The sequence below is a fragment of the Ricinus communis genome, chromosome 4 (assembly GCF_019578655.1).
Source record: "Ricinus communis isolate WT05 ecotype wild-type chromosome 4, ASM1957865v1, whole genome shotgun sequence".
Taxonomy (NCBI): Eukaryota; Viridiplantae; Streptophyta; class Magnoliopsida; order Malpighiales; family Euphorbiaceae; genus Ricinus; species Ricinus communis.
In genome coordinates, this window is record NC_063259.1 from 17,307,246 (window position 1) to 17,331,453 (window position 24,208).

Consider the following 24,208-nt stretch of genomic DNA (forward strand, 5'->3'; position numbering starts at 1 on the left):
TGCAGCACTTTGATTACTCTATGAGAAATTTGGGTGATTTCTCCAACCAGGGTTATAAGTGCTAGAGTAGAGGTTGTTTTGCTGCTTATTAAAATTGAATACAAATTGCACTTGCTCAACAACCTTTGGAAATCTTAATATACCTATTTGACAATCACCACTTGAATGTCCACCTCCATACCAATCACAATGAATTGTCGAACTAGATATAGCATTGATATGCATGGAATCAAATTTATGCATCAATGCATCAACTTTAGCACTCAACATAGTCATAGTATCCATATCATGCATACCTGCTACTCTCTTTGATGGCATCCTATCACCAGCCTATTGATAGTTACTTGAAGCCATCTCCTCTAACAAAGCATGAGCCTCATTAAGAGTCTTATTATTAAAAGCTCCACTAGCAGTAGCATCACTACTGATCCTTGTAGCATGATTCAAAATAGCATAAAAAGTTTGCACAACATACCAATCTTGTAAACCATAGTGTGGAAATCTTCTCAGCAAATCTTTTGTATCTTTCCCAGTAGTCATACAACGATTCTCCTTGCTCTGAACGGAACCCTGTGATTTCTTGTCTTAGTTGAGCTGTTTTCCTAAGTGGAAATACTTAGCTAAGAATGCAGCCAAGTAGTGAATATATTCAGTGCCACATAATTCAACCGAGGTTTTTGCTTTATCCCTTAGAGAGAATGGAAATAGTCTTAATTAAATAGCACTATCAGTAACCCCATTCATCTTGAATGTTGCTAAAAGATTAAGAAAATGAGCCACATTAGCACTAAGGTCTTCGGTTAGTAATCCTTCCAAATTATGATTGTTTCACCACTTGAATAATCCTAGGCTTAATCTCAAAGTTATTTTCCTCCATAGTTGGTCTAACAATGTTGGAGTTAGTTCCAACAAGAATAGGCATAAAATAATCACGAAGAACTCGGTTATTCCATTCCATAGTTGGAACTACCACTCGGTTATCTTTAGCCATCCTTGCTTCCTCTTTTCTTTTAGCTTTTTGTTATTTTATGTTAGCTTTGCACGTACGTTCAATGTTGAGATCAGATAGTATTACCTTTGAGCTTTTAGTGCATCACAAACACTAACACTATCGGTGAAAAAAATAAAATAATAAGAATAATTAAACAAAGCAAAACTAAATATAAAAAGAAAGAAAAAGTTCTTGATTAATAGTAATATCAATTGTAATGTATATTGAATGTTGCTCTTCCTTAGCAACGGCGTAGAAACTTATTATGTATAATTCGTAAATATACGAATTGCACAAAAGTAATACAATATGAGTAAAGTATCGTCTCTTAGGGAAGAGAATTCAAGTACCAATTTATATTAATACTATTTATTATATAGAAATCAGCAATCGTTGATGAATTAAAATTAAAGAACTAAAACAAAAATAAACCAATTTATGAAATTGACTATTAAACAATCAATTAAAGACAATAGTAGGGTTTAGGATTCCATCATAACTCGGCCTTTTTTCCTCTTGGAGCTCTTAGCTACAAACATAGCTCCTCCAAAGATCATATATATGTCGCCCTTTCCAGAATCTATCTTTCCCGTGGATCCTTCCCAATCTCTATTTCATGATCCTTTGGAATCTCCGGAACTCTTATTCCTGCCTGACTGGCCCTCTTTCTCAACAAAAAATCTCTTGAGATGTCTTCTTTTAGTTAACCTATCAATCTTTCTCTTGAGGTGAAGATAATCTTCGTTATCATTGCCATGACTATTGTGGAACTTATAAAAAAAAGTTTGCTCTCTCAGAGGGTTTGGAAACCCTGATATCACCCTTATTCTTTTGAATCCACATCATGATGTTAGGCCTTGATGTGTTCAGAGGAACAAAGTTTTTCTCATTACTACTCTTGGAATCGTTCCTCCTCCTATCATCCTTATACCCTTGCTTAGGTTGGTCAAATTTCCTTTTTGACTGATTATCATAGTCGGTTCTCTTTCCAACTCGGTAACCTTCGTCTAACTTGATGAAGCTGTGAGCTCGATATATGAGCTCGGCATATGACTCTAGCGGGTCAATGTTAGCAAATCTTTGAACTTGTTCATACAGGTATTGTTAGTCATTGTATCTATGTCTGTATCCTGGTTGAGCTTCTCTACTTGGACAATTTTCCTATTAAATCTTTTAACAAAATCTTTCAAGCTCTCATCACGCATCTGAATACACTTTTTTAAGGGTATGCTAGTGATGAACCGAGCTTTGAATGATTCAACAAGCATAGAAAAATTGTATATCGATCCATCTGGAAAACTTTGATACCATTTTTTAGCACTTTTTTTAGGGTTGTTGAAAAAATCCTGCACCTAATTGGATCAGACACATTATGTAACCTCATCTTAATTTTTAAATTATTAACATGGCCTAATGGATCCCCTAAACCATCATAGGAATTCAAAGGCGGCAATCTTAGCTTCTCGAAAAAGTGCTCCACTAGGATACTCGGGCATAAGGGATTACCATTATAGAGGACATCATCTATCATTATTCTTTGCATATGATATCTTTTCAAAGCATCATTTATTCTCTTATTAATGGTCTCCTCAATCCATACAGAGTCATGAGTCTAAGAACCGGAACTCTCCTTCTCGATATCTTTAACTCGACTATTCCTTTCTCGAGATCTATTATCCTTCGTCCACATATTTGTTGTCCTTAGAATTTGTATGATCGGTGGTGAACCATTATCAATAGTGTGCTTAGTTGTTTACTGGAACTCGACTAGTGCTTGTTACCAGCTTGCCTTGCGAGTGTCTGAGCTAAGACACTCTCATAATACTTTTTCATCTACTCTGGTTACCAAGGACTCTAAGAAGGACCAGGTGGTGGAGGTCGGGTCTGAGATGTGATGGGCGATTGGAAGAATAGTGGTTGAGACATAGGTGTTGAAGGTCTCTGCCCCATCTTCCTTTGCCGCGTAGTTGAGATATCTTCCACGGGTGGTGGATCTCTCCAAGTATAATTTTCACTAAAGATCTGCTTAGGTGCGAGGTAGTGATCAAGACTGAGATGATGGCATAATCACCTTAGGAGGGCCTGAGAATCATTGATTGACTTACGAAGGAATTGAAGATCTAGCATATAGATTATTGGCTCCAACCCTAGTCCCTGGCGAGAGAGAATTCCTACTTTGATCCTGACAAGATGTCATTTAACTTGATGAGGTACGAAAACAAAACTTTTTGCACAAAAGTTTCCTACAGACGGCGCTAATTGATAACTAGGTCATAGAATGAGCTATCAACAAGATCTCTAAAGGCTGACCTGATCTCTAGAGTACCTGCAAAGATGGTTAGAAAGCGCCGGACGGGGTGTCCAACCACTTACTCAGATGATTAAGTTAGTAATTTGTGAAAGTGTGGTTTAAGTATAATGAGTGTGTAAAATAACATGTACCTGTAATCGTTATACTATAGTCCCTTATATAGACATTGAAGGTCTCCTCATTATAATAGGAGAGGAACTCTATAGTTGTAGGTCGTCCTAATTGTAATAGGACTATTCTTCTTGGCTGCTAATAGAGTCCTAGGTCGGGTCAGACTCTTCAGCTAGAGTCTGATCATAACACGCTTCCTAAGACTTTTAACTGTACTGAAATATAGACTTGGTTAACCCCACTTTTCTCAAGCGGGTGGCTTATAGTGCCATGTTGTCGAGTAGAATAAATAACGAAATTAAATTAGTCTAAGATGGATCTTTTTCATTTTTTTAGTGTATATATACATCATCACACACGATTTCACACATTTATTTTTTAATGTAATTTCGGCTTCCATCTAAGGCAGCAGAAAAAATTATCTTTAAAATTAATTATTGCTGGTATAATATAAAAAAGCTCATAAATATTAAAGTAATTAATCATTTATTTTAAAATAATGTTGAATTGTAAGTTATGCGCACATACAGAAACAACGAAAAAGTACAAGAAATAATGGCTGAATAAAAAAAAAGTATACACTCTGATACATGAAATGCTTGGAATCTCCATCAAAATTAATGTTTCAAGTATGAATCTTGGTGAGGATTTCTGACAATGGGGAGCTAAACTATAAATTAACCATATGCAGAAAGAGGCCTAAAAGTTCCAAGCAAGATCATCCATGACATTGAGTTCATGACATAAGACTGAATTGGACAACATTGAAGATTCCACAAACTCAAAACCAAAGCTAGAGCTGTCAAATGAAGCATCCATATCTTCAACACCTTTATTAGCTTCATCCACTTCATCATATGCTTGGTTTAATTGTAATTCCTGTGCTTGCAGAACTTCCACCGTTGGGACCTCAAAGGGTTCACTGATTGTACAGTTATTAGTACTCCAGAAGCAATTGTCGTCGAAGAGACCAAATCCAGTTGGGTTCATTGATGAAGATGGAGGAGGAAAAATGGTAGAATCGTTGATAGTAGTACTCGACAGGATGTGGAGGTTTTGATCATTGGAGGAGAATATGGATGCTGAAGAAGGTTGTTGAATGTTATTAAGTGAAGGTAGCGTTAAGATTGGTGGGTCAGTTATCTGCATGGATGTATCTGTCATCTTTGATTTGGCAGTGATTATTGAGAATTTAGTTTGTTGGTGAGGTTGTGATTGGTGAGATTGTGAGTTGTTGGATACAACCTTCTTGATGTTTGCCCTTTGATGAGAAGGAATTAGGTTGTGAGTTCTTGGGTCCAAGCCTTGTGAGATTAGCTTCTTCTTTATGCATGAGTTCCAAAAATTCTTCACTTCGTTGTCTGTCCTCCCTGGTAGATGTTTTGCTATTTGTGCCCATCTGCGTCAAATTACAATGAGAATGCATGCAGTAGAAAAATAAACTATAAACTGCTGCATTAAGTGCATGTAGCAGCCAAATGTGAGGCCCTAGTTTAAGAATCTCTTGATAGACATTTTTAAGGATTTTTCGAATGAAATACTTTCAATATATATACCTGTTACCTAAAATTCTATGAACATCAATAATAATCTGCTCTTCTTGTGCTGAGAAGGTACCCCTCTTTAGATCTGGTCTCAGGTAGTTTATCCATCTCAATCTACAACTTTTGCCACACCTCTGCAGCCCTACATTAATGCAGATTGTTCATGATTAACTTGTACACAAACAGACACATTATATATGTATATGTATATGTTTACATTGAGTTACATGTACCAGCAAGTTTTGGGACAGAACTCCAACTTCCATGGCCGTAGGTTGTGATATACTTGCCAAGCTTCTCGTCTTCTTCAGGAGACCATAACCCTCTTTTCACTTTCTGTTTGCTGCAACACCTATGGCCCATCTCCACTATACACTCCCTCTCTACTAGATTGCTACATTCAATTAATGAGCTATACTTACATATAAGTGGTGCAATCACACTCTCCTTAACAGACAAGTTTTACTTTCTTTAAATATCTGAATACCATTATATTATATACTTTAATAAATAAAATAAACTGCAAATTTTATATACAAATATTTTACGCACTGACATAATTTAGAATTAATAAATATATAAATAAATTATCTATAAATTTAATATATATATATATATATATATAAAAGTTTTCAAATATTGCATCAAACATTTATAATCTATATAAGAAAATATTTTAAGTGGACAGAGAGAAGAATGTATAAGATTACTTAAGTGAATGGCTTTCCACCAAATATATTCCAAGTGCACAAGGCTTCGTTGGACAGAAGAATTGAAATTAAAATTTATCACGTTTATCACGTTAATTTGCTAATTTCTACTTAGTTAACCATTCTCAAATAGAACTTTAAATAATAATAATAAATAATAATAATAATTCTCTATATGATGTCTTACATTTAAATAATTAGTTACTTAAATTAGAAGACTGAAGTAATTAATTGTTCATTTGATACACTTCAAATAAATAAGTTTAAAAAATATTGCATATAGTCTTCTTTCTGTTATATATATATATATATATATAAATATCTACTAATATTATCATTTTCCTGGTCATCTCATAATTGATTTTGTAATAAGATTCTTTTTTTTATTCTAAACATATATTCTTATTTTTCATTCCAGTTTCAAAATATTACTAAACATGGGCTAAATATAATCTATTTCATAGAATTCATGTAGTGTTATATTATTAACTTGAACTTGCAGTTGAGATTTACTTATTTTATACATAATATAATGCAAAATCAATATCAACTTGATAAATATATAATCACTTGATTGAAAAATAAGTGATACAGACTCAAATTTGATCAATAAGAGAGAATAAATTTAATATTTTATTTTATTTTTTTTATTTAGTAACGGAAAAAAACTCCAGTTGAAATATATCTTTACCATCATTTTAAACCTTGTGAATGCATTTTAATTTTGTTTTATTAAGCTTTCGGAAACTTGACCAAAAAACCTTAATTCCAAACCAAAAATTATTTCTGCACTCACCAACTAGAGAAACAAAAAGAATAGTTTGTGTCAAATTGAGTGTGTAATGAGAATTACTTTTGCAGTCTACTATATATTGTTGGCGTTTATAACTAAACTATACAAATGTTTATATATATATAACAGTAACACGCTATCTGTTGCATTATCATTTTCTAATAATGACTTTTCTCTATTGATATTGAATATTATGACATTTTGGTTTGCTTGATTATGCTGGATCTTTTTTCAAATTGGGTTCTTTCAACTTGAAGATTTTAAGCAGACATAGAGGAGAAAAGTTCAAAGGTTATAAGGCAATTATAGTCTATGAAATATGTGCTGGAATTTAAACTTGGGGTGCACTCATTATATGGAGGGCCACAAGGTTTAATGGAGTGTTCTCTTTAGTCTTTCTTTTGTTATTTATCACAATTTATTACACTATCAAATGGACGTAACATGTGATTTTGAGAAGAAACCCACCCAATCATTTTGCTAATTTGCTTTGACAATGAATATAAACTTAAATCATTCTTTTATACCTAACTTTTTCAAGTGAGTAAATCTTATAAATGTGCTTGTAAATCAAATCTTTATTTTATCTTTTGAGAACCCTAGTATAATTAAGATAAAATTGAGTGAACCAGGATATAAATGATCATTAAACTATATTTTTATTTTATTTTAATTTAATTATAAATTTTTAATTTAATTTATTTTATTTTAATAATTCAATTTTAATTTTTTACTTTAATTATATATATATATATATATATATAAATAAAAGATTGACATATTATACATAAAAATAACTAATATAGAGTATAACTAAAAAAAGTAAAATATAATATATCAAATACGTAGAATAATTAAGTTGTAAATAATATTAAATTTAAATAATTGAAATAAGATAAATAAATATATTTAATATTAAACATAAAATTTAATAGCTATTTTACATCATTACTTCTTTTTTGTTTCTTTTAGTTTTTCTTTCTAGTCAGATCAAATGGAGACAGATCAGTTGCAAGTCACTCCTCCATTCAGTATGTTTAAATAGGAGTCCCTAATGATATTAGCCTAAATGAAAAAAAAAAAAAAGAAAAGAAAAGAGAATTACCAAAAAAATAGGACAAGTTTTAATATTCATTGAAAAAGGGCATCCTGCCATTAATTGGATAGAAATGAATTGCTTAGTATTGGACTCAACATGCGACATAAATATATGGGTAAACTTTTCCAGATAGTAACAATCCTTTAGATCATATTTTAAATTGACATTAATATTTTAATTTAAGTTTATTTAGTATTCAAATTACATGAAAATATATTAATTTAGAGTAACTCTCTAATTTTCGGCCAACTGATTCTGATTTGGCAATATGAGAAGGTATATTTTTTTTTATGTTTCACCTTAGCATGTGCCATGTCATAAAGTTAGTCCAATCAGTCAATGAGTCTCACTTCCTAACCTTTCCTACATTAATTTGTAATTTTTCCAAATTGAATCCTAAAATCTAACGTTTAGAAATCCTCTTTTACCTACTGAGTCTGTATAACCGAAGTTAAAGCACCATTGTTATCCTGAATTTCTCCTTCTCACCTCATGTTTTTTTTTTGAAAAACTTAAGTTCTCTCCTTTAACTTACTTGTTATCGGTCGTTACCTCTGACTTGGGTTGCACATTGTTGACAGAGTATCGAGAGCACACTGTGGTTGGTATCGTACTTATCAACATGTCTCTTGAAAGGAGGAGAAGGAAAGAAAAGGAAAGAAAAGGAAAGGCAACCCATATACTATAAGTCATATAACTTGCATTATATGTATAAACTTGCTTTATGATAACTTGCATTTTATTCTTTTATTCTATATGTTGCATGTTGATGGTTTTGTTTGGTTTTTGGTAAGAAGCAAAGGTGTTTATTGTTTGGTGTTTGGTGTTTTAACCCTATAACGAATGATTTTCTGTGTATAATATAACTTAGTGTTTATATTGAGGGATTGGTATAAGTATTTTACATAATCTTTAATATATAGAAAATTAATTTGTTTTATCCATTTAAACATATTCAGTGCTCTTTAGTACTTTTAGGTGGTCTAAAGATGTAGTGAAGAACTACACAATAAGGAGCAGGAACGAAGTTATATTTGGTCTAAATACAAAAATAAAATATAAAGCAAAATGTAAAAAGGGCTGTGGATTTTTTATTTGGGCTTTACTTGAAGACATATGATAAAAATACTATGCAATTCAAGTCTCAAAGTTTGATCACAGTTACACTAAAGAGCACTATAACAGACATGTTAATGCTAACTATATTGCCATGAAGTATGTGGACAGGTTAAGGGCTAACCTAAGTTGGGCAATTGAAGGTATTATTCAAATTATTAAGGAGGATATGGCAGTTAGTTTGTCTAGGCTAAAGGCTTAGAGAGCCAGAAACATTACTCTGAAGTTCGTTGATGGTGATGAAAGGAAGCAACTGGGTAAGCTGCATGATTACAAACTTGTATTGCTAAGGAGTAATCCTGGGTCCACAGTCGTGCTTGATTTGGAGGAATAAGTGTTCAAGGGTTTATATGTATAGACACTTGCTAAACCCTACCACTAGCTATAATTTTTGGCTAAGAGCCACAACACTACCTATGTTACCTCCTGCTCTAGTTCAACCAAAAAAGAAAGGTAGATTTGTTACAAAGAGGAGATTAGAAGAGGATGAGATGGTAGCCCTACTTAAAAAAGGCAAAGTAAGCAAGAAAGGGTTAGTGATGACTTGCACTATTTATGGGGCTAAATGCCACAACAAGAGATACCATGGAAATGGCATATTTGGATAAAAACAGCTTAGGAGAAAAAAAATTTAAGTAAAAGCAATTTTATTTAAGAATATACATTAAGTTTCTTTAAAATCACCTTAAAAAATATTCCCTATGTGTTATATTAGGTAAAAAAAAAGTGCAAACCAGACAGGTAGTAACATCAACCAAGAAGTTCCTCATGATGAAGTTTTAAAGAATGATCTAATTAGGACTGCTTCAACTTTTTGCATATTTGTCCCTTATAATCCCAAGGGCATAGGTAATAAGTTAATGTTATATGTATATCTATAATAAGTAAATATATATTTGTAATAAGGTAATGTACATTAATTTAACTTATGCAGCTACATAATCTAACTTCTAACAATCAAACTAAGGGGACTTTAACATACCTGGTCATTTAGTAGATCTAGATGAATTTAATCTTCGTTGGACAAATATGTTTTAGAGTGTTGCAGAAACACAAAGACCTCATTAAAATACCATAAGCATCAATAAGTTGCTAAGTAAAATTCTAACTCAATCAAGTGGCCTGAATGGAGGTACACAACAAAGTAATATGAAGACAGTTAAGAACAAGGGTAAGAAGCCATTCCTGCCTCCTAGATTTATAACTCTTTCCACAACACCAAAGAAAGCTTATGGAACTATGCCTGCTCCAGCAACTGAGTAAGTTCTACCATCTTTAAAGCATAAGAGTTTGGGAGAGGGAAAAGAAAAGGTGCAGGCAATAACTCAGAAGGCTAAAGGGAAAAGGAAGATTGAGATTGCAACCTCAAATAAGAAGAAGCCTTGGACGCCTGCAGGTCTTGGAGACAAGAGCAATCCTTAGCTTGGTCTTATCATTGTTTTTGCCATTAGATTGTGTTCAGTATAGACATTGTATTTTGAATAGGAGATGTGTTGTTTCTTTATGGTCACACATTATTCTAATGACACAACCATTTATTTATATTGTCATGTTCTTGTGTTCCACATTTAATACAAATTACTATTTTGTAATTACTTAAAGTCTAATGGTTAATATTTTGCACCACTACTAAATTGTGTCTTTGAAGAAATAACAGATATATATAAATAGAAATAGTAGTTGCTTTTATTGATTTAATAAGAAATACATCATTCTAGTTCTAATATACTAGAACTGTTAAAAAGTAGTTATCACCACCTAACCAACAAAAAGTCCTACACCAACATCAACAGCAACAATTCAAATCATTTACATAAACAGCTTATAAAATAAAATACCAACTGTAACAAACAATCCAATCTTTTAAATATCCCTCCTGCCTTGAACTGTTGCTAACTCCTTTGTCATTGTCTTCAGTTTGGCTTTCAGTACAATATTTTCCTTCTTTAGCTGCTTTGACTGAATCCTAACAACACCAATTCCAGAACTAGTAGCTCTCTATGTTTCTCTTAGTTTGAATTCAGTTGCCTCAACTCTATCAAGAACATCAAAGTCCTCTCATTCTCCCACTCATCGTACCATATGAAAAAACCACAACACGAAGCCTACAACCACAACACTAAAGATTTCATCAAACAGAAATAAAGGTTTTAATTACTATCATTAAAAGACGACTTACATTAATGTAAGGGCAACAACAAAATTTATGGCCATGATTCCTTTTGGTCCTTGATACTCTATAACGAGGTTGATTCCTACATGCACATCGAGAAATTTGCATTCCTAGTATTGCATCTTCAACATGAAGCAGCTCGTCTGGTTCGTAATCTCCCTTTTCCATTGATTACAGAGGGATAATGGAAGTCTTCTTCGAGTTGTTTTGGTATTCTACTAGATAAGTAAGATAGAAAGAGCAATACAAGGGCCAATTTAGGCTAGGGTTTCTTACAGTATCATATTTAAGATTCAATTTGGGGAGAATTTTGTTTTAATTTAGGAGAAGTTAGGGAGTGGGACCTGCTAGCTGATTGGACTGACTTTTATGACATGACACATGCTGAGGTGGAGAATCAAAAGGAAGATACCTCCTCAGATTACCAAATCAGCATAAGTTGGCCGAAAATTGGAGAGCTACCCTAAATTGATATACTTTCATATAGTTCAGGTACCAATTAGATTCAAATTAAAGTATTAGTATCAATTTAAAATATAGCCCAAAGGATTGGTACCATTTGGGCAATTTAGCCATATATATGCTAATTAAAATAAAATATATTCAAGACTAACTCTAAGGTGAGCTAGAAGAGGATATAGTCAGGTGACAATTCAGCAACTCGAGAGAGTTTCTCCTAAAGATGTCCAATTCTTATAATATGGACCTACGAATATGGTCTATTTAAAGATACACGTGTGTTAAGAAGTATTCTTTTTAAAATTTTAATTTATATTTAATAAATTTATACTAAATATTTATTAACTTATATTTATTAAACATGTACTGAATGTTTATTGTTTATATGTTAATTATTTATTATTTAACTTAATTTAATCATTTACTATAATATAAATATTTATAGTATAACTTTAGCTTGACTTTTTTCTTTTGTTTACTAATTGTTAGGACGATTTATATTATGTTTATAATATATATATATATGCATATTTGAATGAATTAATGAAAAAAATCTATTAACAAACTAATGAATATTAATGTCTATGAATGATGAATGTTTATGTCAATTATAAAAATATTTGATTATGCATCACAAAAATAATGAAAACTTTTATAAAGAATTAATATCTCATTTAAAAATATTGATGAACATTATAGGCAGTGAACATTGTAATACCAAATAATGAACATTAGTATCCCTACACTAAATAATACATGAAATAAAATGAACATAAATATTAACCATAATGAATATCAAGTTCACAGATAATGAATATTTAAAAATAAAGAAAATCAATTATTATAGAATATTACATCTAATGAACATTATACATATAGACAATGAACAAAAAATATTAATACATACCTAGTCTAATAAAAACTCTTTAGGATATATTACTATACTTTAATACATAAGATTTTTAATTTGACATGTGCACTTATATCGACAGATAGAATTTAAATTTATTTATAATTTTTTAGTTTTTCATAAATTTATTAATAATTTTTATATATTGTACTAATAAAATTTAAAATATAAAAATAAGAAAGATATTAAAAATATCTAATTTATTATTATTTTTATAAATACTTTAAATAGTTATAGAATATTAAAAATTTTATTTAAGTAAATATATAAATTCAATTATTATTATTATTTATAATCAAAAGAATTATGACAATCGCTATGCAGATAAATGACTATAAATGATGAGAATAAAATCATAATAAAATATGCTAATTAATAATAAATAAGTAAGATAAGTATATATGAAGAAGTTTTGTAATTTAATTTTAATAAGTAAAATAAATAATTTTAAAATTTTAAAAATATTCCCATTTAATCTAATTTAAATAAATTAAATAAAAAATTAAATATACATCCTTAACCTATCTTAATTTTAGAAGAAATCATAATATATCTATTTAATTTTAATTATTTTATATTTACCAACTTTTTTAATTACCTAATAATTTTAAAAAATAAAAAATTAATTAATTTAGTCTAAGTGAATTAATTTTAAATAATTTAAATTAATCTAGGAATTTTTTAATTTATTTTAATAATTGCCCAGTCAAAACATCAAAATACAAGTAAAAAAGGTCTAAAATCAAGAAAAAGAAAGAAGTAAAAGTTAGACTCCAAAATACAGTATCTAACTAATAATTTTAAATACCGCTTGTGAGAGATTATTTGTTTTCTAAAGCATCACGATTTGGACCTTTGGACCATATAGCTACATGGTCTGAAATCTACCTTATAGTTTGCAAGAGTTGTCGAAGCAACCAAATTCGCCACCTGATTAGAAGATCTGTTAGCATACACAACAAATATAGAGTTAAAACTTCTAAACTTGTCCAAAATAGAGTAGATAATAGGATTAATCTTCCAGCAAATAGAAGAACTATCTCTAAAAGAGTTGGCTAAAATTAAACTATCTATTTCAAAAATACAGTCCATAAGTCTTTGCTACAAGCAAGATATGCAACATCTAAGAGAGTAAGGGCTTCAGCAGCCAAAGGAGAAGAAACTGCGACAACCCTTGAACAACTATTATGAGATTTCCAACATCATCATAACTCAACTTAATCACACCACACTTTGGAGGGCATCAGAAGGCCTGCACAAATTTGCCTGCCCCAAACATAGAAGACATATTATTCAAACTATCACAAACCACATTACAACAGTTAAAAGCATAACTAGCAACCGTGCAATAAGGTTATGATTGTAGTCATTAAACATAAAATCATTCCTTGCAAGCTAACACAATTCAAAATTCAAAGCCCAAGAAAGATCAACAGATTTAGCAAATAAACCCTTGAAATGAAGCAACCATTTTGTGAAAGATGATATGGAGCAGCTATCAGGGGTAAACCCCAAGTTGGACCTAAGCTAGGCATCTTTAGAGTGGTCACAAAAGAAGAGCACATGCTCCACGGATTTAAGAACGTTAAGGCATATAAGACACAAGGAAGAGTGAGCTAAATTCTTTCTAAAGAGGACAACCTTTTTGGCCAAGCCATTATGATAAGCTCTTCCAAGAAAAAACTTGATCTTGCAAGGAAACACAGAATTCCATAATCTTCCAAATCAGATTCTCGCCAGAGCTAGATGAGGAAGGGCAACATGGTGAAATTATAGGCATCCTATTGATGGTTGCTATATATGCAGCTACAATCTAAGGCAGTGTACCTATCGATGCAGTCTAGCACTAATGGCGAGTATCAAGGTCGTATTCCTCGAGAAAGTGAAAGCCTAGAGTTACTCCTTTATTCTTTGTTATATTAGCCTAAAATGAATGGTGAATAATTCCTAAATTAACTAATTGCTACTCTACTTGTTGTCTAACTATGGCTACTAGGGAAGGATTAATTCAAGTTAAGGAATAACTCCTTGGGAATTCTTATCTCTAGGGAATGGAAACTAAAGATGGAATTGATTGATTGAATTCAATTTCCGTTGGAAAATCTCTACCCAATTAACACCTTTCTCAAGGACATTAACATCTTAACTTAGATTAATTAGGTTGAAATCTCTTCCTAACTCTAATTATCCAAATTAGCATTATGTACCATTTAACACTATTGAGAGTTGTTAATTCTCAATCCGGTAGAATGAACACCCTATCTCTAGGCGAATTCAATTCTAGGTTGCAAAGAAAAATCGAAACCTAAACGTCTTTCTCAAGAACAATCAAATTCCAATAATCATTCAACAAGATATGAAGAACAAATCAATAAGCACTTCCATTGCAAACCAATATTAAAAATCAATACATTCAATTCAAAAGTTAAGTAAAAAAATCCCTAGATAAAGAACCCCAATGGGTTAACAAGTTTAGCTAATCATGTTCATTATCAAAACCCACAAGAATTCAATTACAATAATGAGTAAAGATAGAGAAACTCGAATACACCCTTGGATGAGAGTAAACAGCTCCAATTCCTCTTGCCCAATCTTGAATCGATTCTTGTTCCTCTTGCTCGAATTGACATCAATCAATGAACCTCGCCCAATCTTCAATCTTTGAAGGGAATCCAATTTAAAACCTTGGTCCAAGTCTCCTTTTTCCTTAGTTCTAGCTCAGAAAACCTTAGAGAGAGAGAGAGAGAAATGACTTTGGGATGTCCTAACCCTACTTGGATCGCGTTTCCCTCTTTTCTTTCTTTTAATTAATTCGTCCAGCTACCGCAAACATGGCCATATTGATGCCTGTGTTGGAAACATGGCCTGGTGTTGATGCCCATGTTGGGAACACGACCTGGTGTTGATGCCCGTGTTGCTCTCTGTGGTTGTGCTCCTTAACGCATCTTTTTTTTGTTGTTAAATGCACCCAAAACGGCCGTTTTGGTGCCTGTGTTAGGAACACAGCCAGTATTAAAACAAACACGGCCGTGTTCAGCTTCCTTATGCCCAAAGTCGACTTGTTTCGGCAACTTTGACGTCCAATTATGCTTAAATTCTTCCCTTTATCACTCTTTGGCTTCTTTTGGACCTAATGCGCATAAACAGACACATCCAAATGTACATAAAATTAGCCTTAATAACCCCATTTAGATGTGTGTATTTTAGGCACATCAAATCACCCCACACTTAGCTCATTGCTTATCCTCAAGCAATTAACAACTCTCCTTACAAAACTGCAGTTAGCAATTCCTTACAGTTTATGCCCCCAGTCCATAGCAGATAGTATTCAACACATCTCAAAGGATACTTAATCATAAATCAAATTGCAAATCATTAACAGAAAATGGAAATAATATTAATGCATGAATAACTTAAATGACAACTCAACACAAACATCACGAACCAATACCTCACAGGGATCACTCAAATCACTCAAAGTGTATATTAGGTGAATAACAAATCCCTCAAAGCAAATGCACAAGACCTGCTCACTATAAGCTTGCTCATAAATCATATCTTTGCTACTATGAATAGGTAAATACCAAAATCAAAGGGTCTTTACCAAGGTTGTAATGAAGCTAAGGTAAAGGTACGGAGATTTGGGAAAGAAGTGTGAAAATGCTGGAATTCATGCGATAAACAACAATATATACTCAAAGGATTAAATGCCTAATATACAAAAAGAATTTTTCACTAAAATCCCTACTTCATAGAGTAATGCTCGCAAATGCTCTAAATCTGATAAAAAGATAAATAATTAAAGAATTTTGTTTATTTTCTTCTTTTTTTTTTATAATTTTTGAATAATAAACTAGCAGCTTATAAGAACTGCTGCATACGTACAGAATAAAAATACAGTTTGGATCGGAGGAAGCATCTAAAATATCAAAAAGACTTAGTGAACTTACCAACATAGCAACTGGCATTTTAATCCAATATAAGGGTGAGCAAATCACAAAAAGAAATTCCAGCATAAGGGTAGAGGAAAGATAAATGTAAATAATAGTGTAATTGAAGTGTATAGGAGTAGATTATGAAGAAAAGGTTGAGGCTCAAAACTGGCTAACTAATGGAAACATAAGGGGGTAGGCTTTTGGCTAAATGTGGTGAATCCTAAATCGCACAAATCATATCATGATATTCACAATATTCATGTAACTTCAACAAGCATTACAAAGCAAGTTCTAGAAGCAAAGTCAAGTACAATGCACACTCAAACAAGAAATATAAAGAGTATAAGTACAATAAATGCTCAATTGGCTCAAACTCTCACTTTGAGGTGTGGTATTAGGTGCAATTGGTTCGCAACATCATTAATTGAATCATTACTTAAGAAATGCATATGACATTATCAACGTTCTAAGTTAAAATTCGACAATTCGAAAAATAATTAAATAACACCGGTTTAACCCGGCAGGGTTGATGTGTAAAACACGATCAATTGTTTTCCAAGGATAATGAACAACAATGAAAAGTAATTACAATTCTATAAATCAAGTCATCAATCAGCTCAAAAATAGCATACTCAAGTGCATAAAGACACAGTGTCCTAACATCCTAACAATACACAACACCTAGTGATAGCAATTTCAGATATATCAAAAAAAACATATGAGAGAGTAGGATTATAAGGTTTGCCCATAACCACCCCATACTTGAAGAACATACTGTCCTCAGTGTAAAATATTATGGATACCCCGCATGGAATGCTCAACTAAGAGAACAAAGGCAATACAATCCAAGTGCATGACATGTATGAAAAATAAAGTAAATAAATGCAGAAAAATAAAAAGATCTAGGGAACACGATCATCCATCGAGGCTGATGTTGTGGAAATTCAGTGCCTCCTCGGTAGAATCTGAAAATAATAAAATAGAGAAATAATCGAACTGAAAATAATAATTAAATAAAATATGAAAACTTAAAACCAAAAAAATGTTTCAAAATGAAAGGGTAGAATATTAAAAATGAAAAATAGAATTTGGGGTGCCTCCCAAAAGCGCTTCTTTTTGATGTGATGAGTCTTCTTAGTTGGACTCATGGTGAAAAGCAAACGGTGGGGATTGCTGACCATCCATCCTTCTTCCAAGCAATTGGCTTCAAGTATCCGCTTATAGGACTAATCGTCAAATTTCTCTTCCCGATGGTCAAGCAAGCTGCCAGTATGATGGGCAAAACTCGCTCCTCATATATTTGCACATAGTCATGATGCTCTAGGGGCTCTTCCAATTTGAAAGCTGGAGTTTCACCAATTGGAAGGATCGACGGTTGGACAGTTTCTTCAGGAATGTCGATGGTTTTCTCTAGTCCTTGGCTTGGTTCACTTGCTAGAAGAAAGTCGAGCTCCTTCAAGACTTCTTCATTGGATAACTCGTGCTTATCTTCCATCATCGAAGGGACTTGTGAAAAATCCACCAAAAATTCCTCTAACTACAACTCAGCATCATCAACTATACGTTCCTGTTGGTAGTCGTTCAGAGGAATCATGTTTGCCTCTTCCTTTTCTGGTTCTATCTTCCATGTACAAGGAGTCATCCTACATATTAGCATCATCGTCAAACATAATAGATAAACCAAAAAAATTCTCACGTGAACGCAAAGTGACGGCACTCAAATGTTCCTCGGATTCAGTAGCATTTGATGGAGTTCCCAATTGCTCTTCAGCTAGTAACTTGAAGATCAAGCCTACTTGATGCTCTATGTTCTCAATCGAGGCTTGTTGACCTTCAAGTACCCTCTCTGTTTGTTGGAATCTATCCTCAAGACTTGTAAAGAACCTCATCATCAGCTCCTCTGACACCAACTCTTTATTTTGAGTTGAAGGTGCAAGATTAGGCTGCTGATGTGGTTGCTGAGATCTTGGTGGTTCTTGGCCATCTAAGCTCCATCCAAAGGGTGAATGAGTGCTGCACTCTTGATTGTAGGTGCTTCCATACGAGTCATTTGACCAACTTCCCGTATAATTCACCTATTCACAGTTATAAGAACAATGAGTAAAATCACTACACAATGGACAACCATTACTCAAATATAAACCACAACAAAATTCACAAAAAACTTGAGATGAAAGGATAGGAGTGGAGAGTTGATCGGTAGCCCTGCAAAATGATTCCACTCAAGCTTCCAAAGATGCACGGGTATCCCAATTTTTTGCACTCTCTTGGTTCCTGATCCGATTTTCCAACATGTCATACAAAAAGTTTAGCATTGAACCTCCTTATCACCCACTACCTGAATCATAAACTTAACTAAATAAATATGTACAAACAAAACAGAAATAAATAAAAATAAAAAATGGCTAAATTAACAAATAGCAAATTTCACTCTAGTTTTCAAACATTCCCCGGCGACGGTGCCAAAAACTTGATGATTGCTATATATGCAGCTACAATCTAAGGCAGTGTACCTATCGATGCAGTCTAGCACTAATGGCGAGTATCAAGGTCGTATTCCTCGAGAAAGTGAAAGCCTAGAGTTACTCCTTTATTCTTTGTTATATTAGCCTAAAATGAATGGTGAATAATTCCTAAATTAACTAATTGCTACTCTACTTGTTGTCTAACTATGGCTACTAGGGAAGGATTAATTCAAGTTAAGGAATAACTCCTTGGGAATTCTTATCTCTAGGGAATGGAAACTAAAGATGGAATTGATTGATTGAATTCAATTTCCGTTGGAAAATCTCTACCCAATTAACACCTTTCTCAAGGACATTAACATCTTAACTTAGATTAATTAGGTTGAAATCTCTTCCTAACTCTAATTATCCAAATTAGCATTATGTACCATTTAACACTATTGAGAGTTGTTAATTCTCAATCCGGTAGAATGAACACCCTATCTCTAGGCAAATTCAATTCTAGGTTGCAAAAGACAATCCAAACCTAAACGTCTTTCTCAAGAACATTCAAATTCCAATAATCATTCAACAAGATATAAAGAACAAATCAATAAGCACTTCCATTGCAAACCAATATTAAAAATCAATACATTCAATTCAAAAGTTAAGTACAAAAATCCTTAGATAAAGAACCCCAATGGGTTAACAAGTTTAGCTAATCATGTTCATTATCAAAACCCACAAGAATTCAATTACAACAATGAGTAAGATAGAGAAACTCGAATACACCCTTAGATGAGAGTAAGCAGCTCCAATTCCTCTTGCTTAATCTTGAATCGATTCTTGTTCCTCTTGCTCGAATTGACACCAATCAATGAACCTTGCCCAATCTTCAATCTTTGAAGGGAATCCAATTGAAACCTTGGTCCAAGTCTCCTTTTTCCTTAGTTCCAGCTCAGAAAACCTTAGAGAGAGAAAGAGAAATGTGTTTGGGACGTCCTAACCCTACTTGGATCGCGTTTTCCTATTTTCTTTCTTTTAATTAATTCGTCCAACTACCGTGAACATGGCCATGTTGATGCCTGTGTTGGGAACACGACCTGGTGTTGATGCCCGTGTTGCTCTCTGTGGTCGTGCTCCTTAACGCATCTTTTTTCTGTTGTCAAATGCACCCAACATGGCGGTTTTGGTTCCCGTGTTGGGAACACAGTCGTGTTCAGCTTCCTTATGCGCAAACTCGACTTGTTTCGGCAACTTTGACATCCAGTTCTGCTCCAATTCTTCCCTTTATCACTCTTTGGCTTCTTTTGGACCTAATGCACACAAACATATGCATAGGGTGAGTGTTGGGACCAATTCACATCCAAATGTACATAAAATCAGCCTTAAAAACCCAATTTAGATGTGTGTATTTTATGCACATCACCTATACATTACACAACTGATAAGCAGATTTAACTATGAGGTTCCCTCTCTTGTCATGATGCCAACTTAGTCTATCTTCCTTGTTACAGGGCCCTATAGGTATATTGTGATTGGCTTCAACTTTAACTTTTGAAAACTAGGAAGAAAGCAGAGGTAGATTCTATCCTCTAAGAGCGTAGATTATATCAGAAGCCTTTTTAACCCAACATGTACTGGATTTGGTGGAAGTAACTTTGAAGTAAGATAACAAAGGAACCCTAAAATCCTCCCAAATAAACACACAATTGCCATTCCCAATGTTCCATATAATTTCTTGCCTAATAAAATTCTTAGCAACTAACACACTGGACTAACCTAAGAGGGTTTAGACCCTTTTAAGGCATATAAGAAGAAAGAATGGGGATAGTATAGAACCTTCATTCAAGGATCCCAAATAAAGGATCAATTATCGATCTCCAAGCTTGTCCTCACAGTAATGCAATATTAAATTTCTCGACATCCTTAGAGCCTAAACTCCTTCAACATGGACCTAGTCATGACTTCCCATCTTTCAAGCCTAAGCCCTTTTTTATTAGTATGCTGATTTTATTCAAAAGAAATAAGATGGTTATTGATAAAATGGAAAATTTTCTTAGGAAACTTAAAACAACTCATAGACTATATGGCAACTGCAGCTAAAGCAAACTTAAGCAAAGAAATTCCATTTAAAATAAATTAAGAGCAGTTACCTTAGCAGTTTCTTGAAAAGATGGGAGACCAGAATATTTATCATCATGACTTATTTTGTACATAGTCAAAGCATTAGGAATGGAATTGATAGTAAAGTCATCCACTTTAACACTAAAGAATATAGTAAACTTTGTATAATTAATGAATGTCAAAATTTTTACTAGCTTCTTGGATAAATACTTATGCAAGGATTAAGGTTTCATTAGCAAAGAGCATATGAGATAGGGGGGATAGTTTCTATTTAGCTTAAGGACCTCTAGAAAACGAGTCTTTAATGCTTTTTGGAAAGAGAGATAAAGAACATTAGATATGAATAAAAGGGATAAGTATAAAAAAGTACTTTGTGGTTGTACCTGTTTTACAACTTTTATTATGTATTCTTTTTCAGACAAAAAGAGGAATGTGGTTACCAATTATAAAAGAAATGCTATCTCGCTATTAAAAATTTTGATTCCCAAGGATTTAACCATCTTTACTCTGATCATTCATCATTATCATATTGCTCATGTTTGATAACATGAGTTTAGGACTTAACAACTTCTAATTTTATTATCTGATGGTCAAATTGATCTCATCATATCAACGACTTCTTAAACTGCGATTTGATAGTCAAATAATGAAATTTAGACTTGTAAAGCTCTAAACTCATGTTATCAAACACGTGCAACATGATAATGATAGCTAATGGGAGTGAATATGCCTAAATCCTTTAGAATAAAACTTTTTAATAACGAGATACCTTTTTTATCACAATTTATAACCATATACCTTTCTTTGCCTAAAAGAAACGTATACTACAAGTTATAAAATAGTGAAATTATAGGGTACTTATGAGTCTGGCTTTTCAGGGCCTACCCTAAGCGTTATGCGACCATGTCACGGTATTGGAGGTTTGCTCGTCCATGCTAGGCCCGTTTCAAAATGAGCTGTCTGGGATGTGGCCTCGAGGGATCACTACAATCGCGGCGACCATAAATTATCAGAGAAGACTGGGAGTTACCAACCAAGAAAGATAATCAAGACAATCGAGAGGGGCGAAGGATAGCAGCTCGGATTCCTCTCAAAGAGCCTAAGTTTCCCTCTCCCCGAATTATAAAGATTTAGGTTTGAAAAGTTAGGTATGCATTGGGAAGGGATTAGGCACCCTAGTATGCCTAGATAAAAAGTCAGGCCTCTAGTGAGGGAAAGAAGATGCTAACCTAGCATGCGTCTAACTAATGGGAAGACACATTTGTGCCACTAATCCTAGAGAGGTACATTAGTACCTTAGATTTTATCTAACACGTGGAGGTGACCAAGTAGGAACTGGATTAGATTTTGGATGTGGGTGTCGAGTTCATTTTATCATAAGTTAATTAGGTGAATAAAAATGGAAGGCAGGAACTCACATTAGTGAGTTGATTTATTTTAGTGGACATGTGAGGTGATCAATCAACTTAATATGATTATCTTTAGCATGTAAGGTGAAATCTAAGTATACCAAACATAATTAAATATAATCCAGATAAAGGGAGAAAGAGAAAATAGGAGATGTAAAATGGATTGACAATCATAAAAAAGTGGGGAAGTTAACTAGACAAACGAATAAGATTAATTTAAAATTTAACCTATACATAGGGAATCCTCATTAAAGAGGATTAAGGTAACTCTAAGGGCCCAACCTGTACTATGAAGATAAATAATTTGTTTAATACTCAAGATAAGTGTGTGAGCGATTAGGATTGCCGTGTTCGAGGTCTGCTTTCTGTACTAGGCTCGTTTCAAAATGAGCTATTCGGTTAAGGGCCCTAAGGAATTACAAATGGCCTTAATACCAATCGGAGAAGGAGTCGCCACCTGATGAGATCAGGACAGATTTAGGAGTGAGGATGACGACTTTATACCCTTTGTAAAGAGCCTAAGTTTCCCCCTCCCTAAAATTAGAAATTCTAGATTTGAAAAGTTAGGTACGGATGGGGAAGGTTTACAAAAGCACCCTTATCCGCCTAGGTGGTAAAGCCTAGCCTCCACAAGAGTAGACGAGCATTTGCCTATTCTATTAATATTGTCTTAGCCAAATCTTTACCCTATATTATTTTGTACATTAACCCTTTTTTTTATCTCATTAGCATGTGAATTGAGGAACCAAGAGACTAGCTTAAAGGGGAGGTACTTTGGTACCTCAACTAGTCTTAGATGGGAGGCACATTGGTGCCTTTGCTATTCTTAATCAGGAGGCACTTTGGTGCCTTAGGTTGTATCTTGACATGCCATGGTGTTCGCATCATTTGCAATTTTTCTTAACCCTAATCTAATTGTCGAATTTATTTTAGTCTTAGCATTTGAGGTGAATACATATGAAATGTGGGGGCTTACTTAAGTAAGCTTTCAATTTTATTATTTTTGTATGTAGGGTGATCAAGACAAGTACTAAGTCCAATTTTATCCATTTATTCACATGTGAGGTGATATCCTAAGCAGTAATTAAACATACATAGAAAGGAGGGAGGAGATATAGAACCAAAAAAGGATAAAAAAACTGGAGATTACGAGGGGGAATCTACGCATGTGAATAGTAATATGCATAGTTTTACACATGTTTGCTTGCATATTATTGTGCATTTGCTTAGCATTTATTGTGTTTTTATTCCAAGATCACCCATGTTTTGTGTTCTTTTATATTCTAGGAGATTTTATAGGTCCATTATCAGTGCTTGAGCAATTTTAGATTAATTTCGGGCGAAAACAGATAGAATAAGAAGCGTTTGACCTTGGGTTGACTTTTGGGAAGTCACCACGGCCCGTGTTGGAGCCCGTGCAGAAATCCCAAGCTGTGTAGCTTTAGCACTTTGAAACAACACGTTTTTTAATGGTACCACGCCCTAGAGCACGGCTAGTGTTGGTAACACTGGCTAGAACACGGCCTTGTTCGATTCAGTTCATTCTGTCATTTGGAGACCAACACGGCTCGGACACGCCCTGTGTTGGTATTTGTGCAATATATAAAAGGAACGAGCCAAAAAGAGAAAAGGGAGTTCCGGATTGGCGATTTTGACTCTTCATCTTCCTTTGTAATTTTGCTAGACGTGTTTCAGGCATTTCAAGGTGGCTTCCAAGAGACTGATTCACCTTTTAATGTCAGATTCGTGATTCTGGGTATTGAGATTGAAGATTGAAGCAGAGTTTTGGAGCAAATCAAAAGGAAATTCTGGAGATCATTTGCAGTGCAGATCAAGACTTTGAGTTGTTCATCCAATTCTATAAAAAGATTATATATGTTTCAATTTCTTTATTCTTTCATTGTAATTGAATTCTTATTTATTTTAGACATGAACATGTGTAGCTAGATTGATTGAACCTATTAGGGTTCCTTGCTATGTTGGTTTTGTACTGAATTGTTAAGATTGTTTGAGTTTCTTTTCTTGTATTCTTTTTGCAATTAATAATGACATTCCAATTTTCGTAACATTGAATGT

The 24,208-nt window shown here is 33.3% G+C and overlaps 1 protein-coding gene across 1 annotated transcript; it reads right to left on the reverse strand.

Annotated features, from left to right (window-relative positions):
• Positions 1-3,969: 3,969 nt before the first annotated feature.
• Positions 3,970-5,497, reverse strand: LOC8270761 (transcription repressor MYB6). Its single transcript, XM_002516371.3, has 3 exons — positions 5,191-5,497; positions 4,970-5,099; positions 3,970-4,812 (listed from the first exon to the last, which is right to left on the reverse strand). The coding sequence occupies exons 1-3, from the start codon at positions 5,318-5,320 to the stop codon at positions 4,113-4,115; spliced, it is 960 nt and encodes a 319-aa protein (XP_002516417.1). The 5' UTR covers positions 5,321-5,497; the 3' UTR covers positions 3,970-4,112.
• Between the last annotated feature and the right edge of the window lie 18,711 nt (positions 5,498-24,208).

Coding starts and splice junctions, on each gene's coding strand:
- LOC8270761 (XM_002516371.3), bottom strand. CDS start 5,320: ATGGGCCATAGGTGTTGCAGCAAACAGAAAGTGAAAAGAGGGTTATGG. Junction 5,100..5,190: donor TTCTGTCCCAAAACTTGCTG/GTACATGTAACT, acceptor GCATTAATGTAG/GGCTGCAGAGGTGTGGCAAA. Junction 4,813..4,969: donor CATAGAATTTTAGGTAACAG/GTATATATATTG, acceptor AATTTGACGCAG/ATGGGCACAAATAGCAAAAC.